This window comes from Malus sylvestris, chromosome 2 (assembly GCF_916048215.2).
Source record: "Malus sylvestris chromosome 2, drMalSylv7.2, whole genome shotgun sequence".
Taxonomy (NCBI): Eukaryota; Viridiplantae; Streptophyta; class Magnoliopsida; order Rosales; family Rosaceae; genus Malus; species Malus sylvestris.
In genome coordinates, this window is record NC_062261.1 from 12,091,447 (window position 1) to 12,100,071 (window position 8,625).

At 33.6% G+C, this 8,625-nt stretch overlaps 1 protein-coding gene across 2 annotated transcripts; it reads right to left on the bottom strand.

The window, feature by feature from the left end:
* Positions 1 to 876: 876 nt before the first annotated feature.
* Positions 877 to 4,889, bottom strand: LOC126589419 (probable vacuolar amino acid transporter YPQ1). Of its 2 annotated transcripts, none has more exons than XM_050254716.1 (12): positions 4,513 to 4,889; positions 4,304 to 4,346; positions 4,032 to 4,058; positions 3,451 to 3,513; positions 3,213 to 3,319; positions 2,932 to 3,106; positions 2,590 to 2,691; positions 2,325 to 2,420; positions 2,087 to 2,107; positions 1,931 to 1,989; positions 1,749 to 1,839; positions 877 to 1,398 (listed from the first exon to the last, which is right to left on the bottom strand). In XM_050254716.1, exons 1-12 carry the CDS (start codon positions 4,734 to 4,736, stop codon positions 1,312 to 1,314), a joined length of 1,095 nt encoding a protein of 364 aa, XP_050110673.1. In that variant the 5' UTR covers positions 4,737 to 4,889; the 3' UTR covers positions 877 to 1,311. The 2 variants fall into 2 exon arrangements, with proteins under 2 accessions (XP_050110673.1, XP_050110670.1); XM_050254713.1 differs by having other exon boundaries at positions 3,451 to 3,549; positions 4,513 to 4,885.
* Positions 4,890 to 8,625: the final 3,736 nt, after the last annotated feature.

Genomic DNA, 8,625 nt, shown 5'->3' on the forward strand with positions numbered 1-8,625 from the left:
ATTTGTCTCTTCATGAATTGCAGTGGACAAGTCAATCGACATCTCTTCATGAATTGCCAAAATTCTTCAAAATCTGTCTCTACAATTTCTGTGTGCAGTAGTACTTCATGGACAAGTCAATCGACATCTCTTCATGAATTGCCAAAATTCTTCAAAATATGTCTTTGCAATTTCTATGTGCAGTACTTCATTGACAAGTCAATCAACATCTCTTCATGAAATATTTTTATTATTATTAACAAAAGTGGTGTCGGTTAAGACCGTCACTAGTTTGCATATTTTATTTATTTAATTATTATCTGATGTCGCTTTAACCGACGTAATGTTGAAGTATACGTCGCTTTAAACCAACGTCAACATCAGTGTCGCTTTCAACCTATGCTAGCAATGGTGTCACTATTCCAATCCAACATTACATTGTTTTATGTCAGATTTTTGCCAAATTTCAGACAGAAATCGGATTTCTTTGCGGTTTGTGGTCCGTCGGTGATAGCCTATATTCTAGTAGTGTTTCCAATAGCTGAATTGTAGAACATATGCATGAGCATTCAATCTTTCCCATTCTTCTTTTTCTTCGAAAACGGCATGTCTCCTAACACAACAACCAAACCTTGTTGTATCAGGACATCTCGAACCTCACATTGCCATATAGAAAGTTGTTCGTTCCATCAAATTTCTCAATTTCAAACCTAGCACTCTGAACCATCGTCTTGGTTCCACTAGTGCCAAACTTTACTTCAACATCATCACCACTGATACAATCACTAGTCTTCGTCATTGCTTAATAGTCACAACCCACGTAAGAACCTAAGCTCTTGATACCACTTGTTGTAAACTAAACAAAAAACCAATCAAGTAATAAACAAAACATAATGATTTCAGAATTCCTCCAATATAGGAGTACCTCTCTAACAACGGAAGCTTTATTGATTACTAACAAATACAAGAGCACTCACAAACACAAAGTGTTCTCAAGTATACAAATTTATGCCTCTCAAAAACTCTTACACACAAAACTCTATCCCACATCCATCTATTTATACTAATAGATGTCATAGGTTTACACAAAGTCCTTAAAATATAGGAAACCAAATCCTATACTAAAACCAAATCTCAAACCAACTAGGAAACACAAATATAAATATCTTGCGTCCTGATTCTTGTTTTAGTTTAGGCATGTTGATTTAATACCAAATCCAACATACCCTAGCGATAGTATATAGGGAGATGGAAAGATTAATTATGGTGCTCTAGATTTGGATTTGATTTCAGTATACATGCATGCAAATGTGCTTTCAAGAAGCCACACCATTATTTGCTTCCTTGGTACGTGTAGTCTTCTTCACCTCTTGTAGTCCCTTTCCTCCAGTGTTTATAGTAGATGTACTGCAAAATTATCTGTTGTTATGCTTGTTAAGGCATATCAATAAAATCATAAGTATCATACGTACTTACAGTTACCGATCACATTATTGATCATATTTTTAATCATATTTCTCACATTTCACTTATGTTATGTGTGAACAAAGTAATCTGTAAATCTAGTAAGTATAGTAATTACTAAATGCAATGTTAGGACTATTTTAATATGGGTTATTTGTATCATGTTTATCACACCTCTCACGTTTCACTTATGTTAAAAGATATGCTAAAATAGTGATCTGTGAATACTGTAGGTGTAGTAATTGTTAAATATTTACTAAATGTGTATATATATATATATATGCAAGAGGACTAGCAAAGGATACAAATAAGTCAAGTACTACGCAAACTGCAGCATCGAGCAACCATGACATGTTGGCCGTAATGTTATCCCAGTCGGTGGTTCTTACAAGTATGCTGCAAATTTTGGAATATTAAAAAAAAAAATTAAGAAGCATGAGGAAAGTAGAGATAGGAAGATAGTGTAGTAGAGACGTTGTAAACTAACCTTCCCACATAAGTGACATTTGCGATCAGTGCAAAGACGAACATTAGAGGATTCAAGCCCTGTATATACATAACCAATGGTTTTAAACTGTTCGATTATATACATGATCATATTTAATTGAATTTATTAGAAAGGAATCAAAGAGTAAAGAACTACCTCCACACTTCCTCTTTTAATCTGGCCAATGTAAATCACACCGCGATTAAGTTAGGAACGTCCAAAATAAAATCGATAAATAAGGTAAAATAAACGTTTTGATAGTGACAGAGATATGACTGAATAAAGTATAGTAATTAAGAGGATATACTTCAGCTATTCCTATTTAATTGAACGGCTAAGGATAACTCTGAAGTTAATTAGTAAAATATATATATATATATATATATATACGTACATTTAAACAAATCTGAGGGAGTCGACCACCCATGTATATAGCAGCCATTAGCCAGCCCAGCCATTGACCCAAGGCACTATGCTCAACTGAGTGTTCCTGTACAGACACTAGTATCAGCAAATGATTATTCTGGAGGAAAAATGTTTTTTTCTCAGATTATTGGACAACATAACCCTGTGAATCTAGACCATTGATCATGTTGTTTTTTTTTCCTTTTTGCATCAGCGGTATTAATAGATATAGCTTGTGTGACAACCAATCATACCTGCAAGAGTTTCCTCCCAGTAACTCCCAGGAATACTTGTGCCAAACCCTTTGTTTGTGAAGGCAAGTTAAGTGATGTAGCTAGAAATGTTCCGTAACCAACCTGGAATTATTTTACCCAAAGTGGTGATTAAATCAAAATGATATAGTAGAACAAAACACTTGTTAACTAATTATGTTACGATTTTTAAAAGAATAGAACTACAAATATACGTCTAATATTCTCCCAAATCTTCGTTACTAATTGATGTGACATAAACAAAACAATTAATTATTAAACATGCACAATTTTAGGCAATTTAAAAAATGATCTTAAGTAGGAAATTAGATTTTCGAGGCTCACCGATCTTGGGATTGACCTAGACTGGGTAACAGAGTTCTTGTTGGATGTAACCGGAGCTGACTCGTCCTCAGAAGACGAGTCACTGTCTATTGTCATTGCAGAAGGACCACTTCTAGCTGCTTTCATATACGTTCGAAAAGGCGGAGTTCCACTGCCAGCCATTGATCTTGCTGACCTGTAAAAAGTATGTGACAAGAAACTTGTTTTATCAATCAAGTTAAGAAGATACATCCTAAATATGGAACATAAATATGTAGAAGTTGTAGGAGGAGGTTACGTACGTGTAGTAGAACTCCCTTTTAGGAGTGGCTTTGGGTGAAGCAGTTGGTATTGGAATGCTTGAATCAGCCAACTTAGGATTCAATGGTTTTTTATTCTCTTCTTCATCCTAATTACATGTTAATTAATTGATCATTAGACCTTCGTATTATCCAGCCAGCTTCAGTTAATAACAATTATTCAGAAAATAATTGATAGATTGAGAGGCGAAAAACCAAAATTGAAATGAAAATGTTGTACCTTCTGTCTGGGCGTGATATTTCGGCATTTCCACCATGCATAGATGTAGTCATAGTACACACTCTGCAATACTAATACTATAGTACTTGCTGTGTAGAGCTATTAATTAAAGAAAAACAAAAGAAAACATATGATAAATTAAAGCTTATAAAATGATATTTCTAATTTAAGCTACAGTAAATTACTCACAAATTAAATGGTATTACTAATTTAAGCTACATATGATAAACTAATCATAACAAACAAAGTAATTCAGCACTTTCTTTATAAATTAAATTTATTACTCACAAAATTTTAAAAAATTAATGGACCCTACTTAGTGGCTAGTGACTCCCTAAATTGATGGCATCCTTTAGACCTAAATTGATGGGAATAATTTGAACAAATTTTAGATTCAAAAAGCCAAGTCTTACTATAGATTCGGACATGGCCTAAATTATCGTGCATTTAGTGCTTATCATTTCTTCCTACAACTGCAATTACCAAAAGAAGCAAAGATATATGGAAACATAACACAGTTTAATATTTTTTTAAATTATAATTAGAAACGTAATACAAAGTTTTTGAAGGGGCAAAATTACCAGAGCGGTGTACAACTGGGTCGGCAACTGCATGAAAAAATAGCTATCATTAAAATATTTAACACCAGAAATTTGCCAAAGCTACAAAAAAAAAAAAAAAAAAAAATCTGACAATATATATATATGGTGGAGACCCATCATGCATGAAAATAAAGATAGTGGCTTTAACCACAGCCAATCACCTGCTGATGGTTTTCTGGACCACCAGACTAACAAACAACATAACTATGGCAAAGAGAAAGACAATAGCAATATTGACTGGGTTAACTCACCGTTGCTGGTTCCAGAAAACAACCCAACAAATTAAACACATCCCTGCATGAAAACCAAAAATAATAATTAATTAATTAATCAACTTTCAATAACATTACACAACTTTAAATCCTTTTTTTTTCTATTCAGGGACGAAGGAGAATATTGGAGAGCTGAGAAGAGAAATATTACTAGACTTCTTAGTCTAATCGTGGGTCAGAAAACTAACCCGGCGACCCAGGTGCAGAGGAAGGCGAGGGAAACACCGTGGCTGGACTTGGTGTGAAAGTTTGTGATGATTTGAGGAATTTCAGCCACACCCCAACACACTAAGCTGATCAGACCCGAAGCAAACGAGATGTCATCGTTTAGGTTGCAAAGGCAGTCCTTGAAATATTTCTGAACCCAACGCACACAGGGTTTGTTCTCCGCCACACAATAAGAGAGCGTCATTCTCTCCGGACGCCCCTGAGTGGCAGCTGAGTTTTGTTTTGTAGGTGGTTTTGCAATTGGCAGAGCTTATGAAGGTGGTTTTAAGAGAGAGAGGGAGGCAGCAATACTTATGAAGTGAATGACACAACAGAAGGCGACATATTACAGAGGAAGGGATGACTTATATAGAAGCCTAAAGTATCTCCGAAGTCTTCCTTTTTTAGGTCAAAATGTAATTATGTAAAATAGGGCAACGCTAAACATGTGGCGTGCCTATTTTTTAGCCTGATGTACTCAGAAGAAGTGTATGTGTCTGTTTGTTGGAGTAAAAGAATAAACTTGGTGCACAGGCTGGGGTGTGTGTGGTGGTGAGCATATTCTATAATACCATGATGCTTTTTTTATTTCCATAGGAAAATAATATCGATAAAACAGATCCTCTGGGGTCTGAAATGTTCATACTGGTAAAGTGTTTCTGTACAAGCGTTTCTTTTAAGTGAGTAGTTCAAATGGACAAAACCATTACGCAAAAGTGTTTTTGAAAAAGGCTCGAATTCTTCTTTATGCTTCTAGCGCTTAGACTAAAATGTTTTTATAGAATTTTTTATTAAAAACAAATTTTTTTTAAGCGATTTGTGGAAAAGTAGTGAACTGCACCCTTAAAAAAACACATAGCAAATGTTATTTGCATATAAGGTTGTAAAAGACGCTAGGCGTTAGTCAGGCCGTAGACTGAAGTCTAACACTTAGGTGGCTGGGCAGGAACCTAGGCCGACTAAGCAAATTTAAGTATATTTATTATATATTGTGTAATAAGTGCTTATTTATACTAAAAAATACATATTGCCTTGGGATAAATAACTTGAAAAATATAATGACATATAAATTATAAGGTATTAGAACATAATAAAACATAAGTAACAAGCATAAAATGTGTGTTCATCTAAGTATTCAACAAGTCTTTTACAATTTATAGAAAAAATAAAATACAAAATGAAAGTATTTTAGTGAGAGTCGCAACCTTGGTGGGTCTGGGGGGGCTAGGCATGCGCCTAGACCGTTCTTAATTTCAAACGCCTAGGGACTAATTAGGGCGACGGTCAGCCTCCAAGCGCCTAGGAGGGATCTAAGCGACGCTAGACGTGGATTTTAAAACAATGCTTGTACAAAGCCTTCGAGTGCACTTTTTAATTAATTTTTTTCAATCAACATAGTTATAAGTGTTTTTGGTAATTTGAAAATACTTTCAATTACTTTAAAACCACTTTCAAATAAATCTGACTACTCCCAAATAGGTACTTAAATTATAGATAAAAATAACATACTTGAGAATTTAGAAATTTGAACTCAAGAAAATGTGAAATTAAAATTTTAACTAGAGAAGTCATTTCTTCAACTGTTTAATTTTGTTTCTCTCTGGTGAATATGATCTCATTTTCCCCTTTAAAAAATTAAACATCTTTGAATATACTATAACCAAACAACAACAGCAATAACAAAAGGTTACAACAATCTTAAAATTAAACTGCCTTTAAAAATAAAAATTTAGGAATCCCTCGATGCGAATCTTTATTTCAGATGCCTCCCCTCATGTTTGCATGGCTTTCCTATAAACCGACATGAATTGGCGGTCGAGCTAACTCAGCACCAAAAATGATTTAAAAATGCACGATAGGTCCAAAATGTCAAGGACATGTAAACATCCTCTTCTTCGTGTCACCGCTTACAAGTCTTTATGATAATTTATTTTATTTATCACTTTCGACTACTAGCATCTGATAGTAAGCTTGTTTGCTTTTTATGTTGGACAGAACTTAGGCTGTTGAAAAATCAGCAGCAGTTTATGCTGTTGACAAATTACATATGGATATGTGTTCAATTTATAATTAAAAAATTAATTATTTGGACACACATTTATTTATGATTTGTGTGCAGTAGCTTCTGCTGCTATTTTTTCAACAATCAAGTTCTGTCTTTTTATGTTTGAGACCAAAGAGAAGGAGATATTAGAAAAAAGAAAAAGATCCTCGCCGAGTTTTTTTTTTTTGATAATCCTACGATTGTGATCGTTCATCATGTATTGTACAATTAATTTTCGTTAGGTATTATTTATATTTAATTTTGAAATGATATATGACCGTACGATGTATGATGAATGATCATGATCTCATAATCCCCCAACAAATGATTAGACGAGGATCCTTTTCCTTAGAAAAAGATGTGTGGGTGTCAGTCACAGTGAGAGCCGTTAAGTGGAGAGCAAAGTAGAAATGATTTTGAGAAAGAGAAATCGAATGCAAATAGAAAACGATGTGTGGGTGTCAGTCACAGTGAGAGCCGTTAAGTGGAGAGCAAAGTAGAAATGATTTTGAGAAAGAGAAATCGAATGCAAATAGGGGAATGGGGATCCTCTCTAGCTCCTCTTTGTAAGGATCCTAGGAATCTTCAAAGCGTGTTCGTTTATCGTTTATCATGCAGTCAGTTTTTGTCAGATATTGTTCATATTTAATTTTAAATAAAAGTATTTAAAATGATTTCTGACCGCATGATGCGAGGATTCCCGGGATCCTCATTCCAAATAGGGTCCCAGCAGGATAGAAAGGAAAATGATTCTAAAATTTTCTATGCCCCAATATACAAAGAGATTTTTCACTGGAACCAAAACACGGAGTGGTATACTCCATGTCACTATACAAATAATGCAATATATATGTTAAAAAGTTAATAACTTCAAAAATAAAATTTTTCATCACTTATATAAAAATACGTAATATACCATCCGTATTTCGATTACAATGAAAATTTTCTCCAATATACAAATAAAGACTATGATTTCAAGAGCATACTTGCAAACAATGATCTAATTAATAATAAAAATAAATAATTGTAAATGTTGCATGAAAATGATGAAAGAGACTGACTATTTATAGAAATCAATGCATGAGTGATGCCAGATCATGTTAGAGATAAAAATTTTAAAAAATTAATTACGGGATAAGAAAACATGTCATACCCTATCTGAACATTAAAGAAAAACATATCATCTCCAATACGTACACTAGGTGAAGAACTAACAAAACAGCTTCAAAACGACCAAACTCGCATATATGTGATGAGACGATCAAACTTGCCTAAAGCGAGACACCAAACTCGCATGTAACGAGGCCGAATAAGTCATACTGAGTTTCTTAAATTATTACAAAACAGATTATGAGAGAATCGTGATGCTCACAATAATAACTCGATTCCAAAATACCAAGACATCAACACTAGAATCAAATAAAACCAACAATAAAAAAAACAACACAACTTCGCTCAGCAGGATCTAACCATTTTATTTATAAAATTCTTTTGTTTTTCCTTGTCTCTGTCACAAATTTCTCACATATGTTTGCCTTTTTTTTATATTATTTTTTTAAGAAAAGATGTCATCTACGGAGAAGATGGTGGACTTAGTCTCACAATGGGCTAGCAATCATGTAATTCAAATTCGTCTTTGGCGAAAATCAAATTTAAGATCCTCTCAATTACAAGTAACAAGAATATCATTAGACCATATTAAATAACACTTTATTTTTATAATAGAAAGTTGACAATATTTTAAAGGATTGTCAAATGTATTCCAGCTCAAACTTGCCGATACAAGTTTATTTGAAATATTCAATTATCGCATGATCCAAAAATCATATTTGAGATGTTTACTTCTAGAATCTAAATATGCTTTAGAGACAAGCTAAAAGTAGTCCACTAGGATCTATTTATATTCTTCATCGGCTTTCTTTTGTTTGAGTTGTGATCTTGGCATATAGCAAATTTGTGGTATCAAACAAAAAAAAACAAAGATATACTTGAATGAGTCCGGATCCTCATTGGATCATCTTTGTGAAGATTCCGAAGATCTGTAAATTGT

Bases quoted from the DNA above. Each gene is read 5' to 3' on its own strand.
- LOC126589419 (XM_050254713.1), bottom strand. From the start codon at position 4,736: ATGACGCTCTCTTATTGTGTGGCGGAGAACAAACCCTGTGTGCGTTGG. The intron at 3,550-4,031 runs GTAATTTTGCCC...TTTAATTAATAG, and splicing joins CCCAGTTGTACACCGCTCTG to CTCTACACAGCAAGTACTAT. The intron at 1,840-1,930 runs GTTAGTTTACAA...CAAAATTTGCAG, and splicing joins AATGTCACTTATGTGGGAAG to CATACTTGTAAGAACCACCG.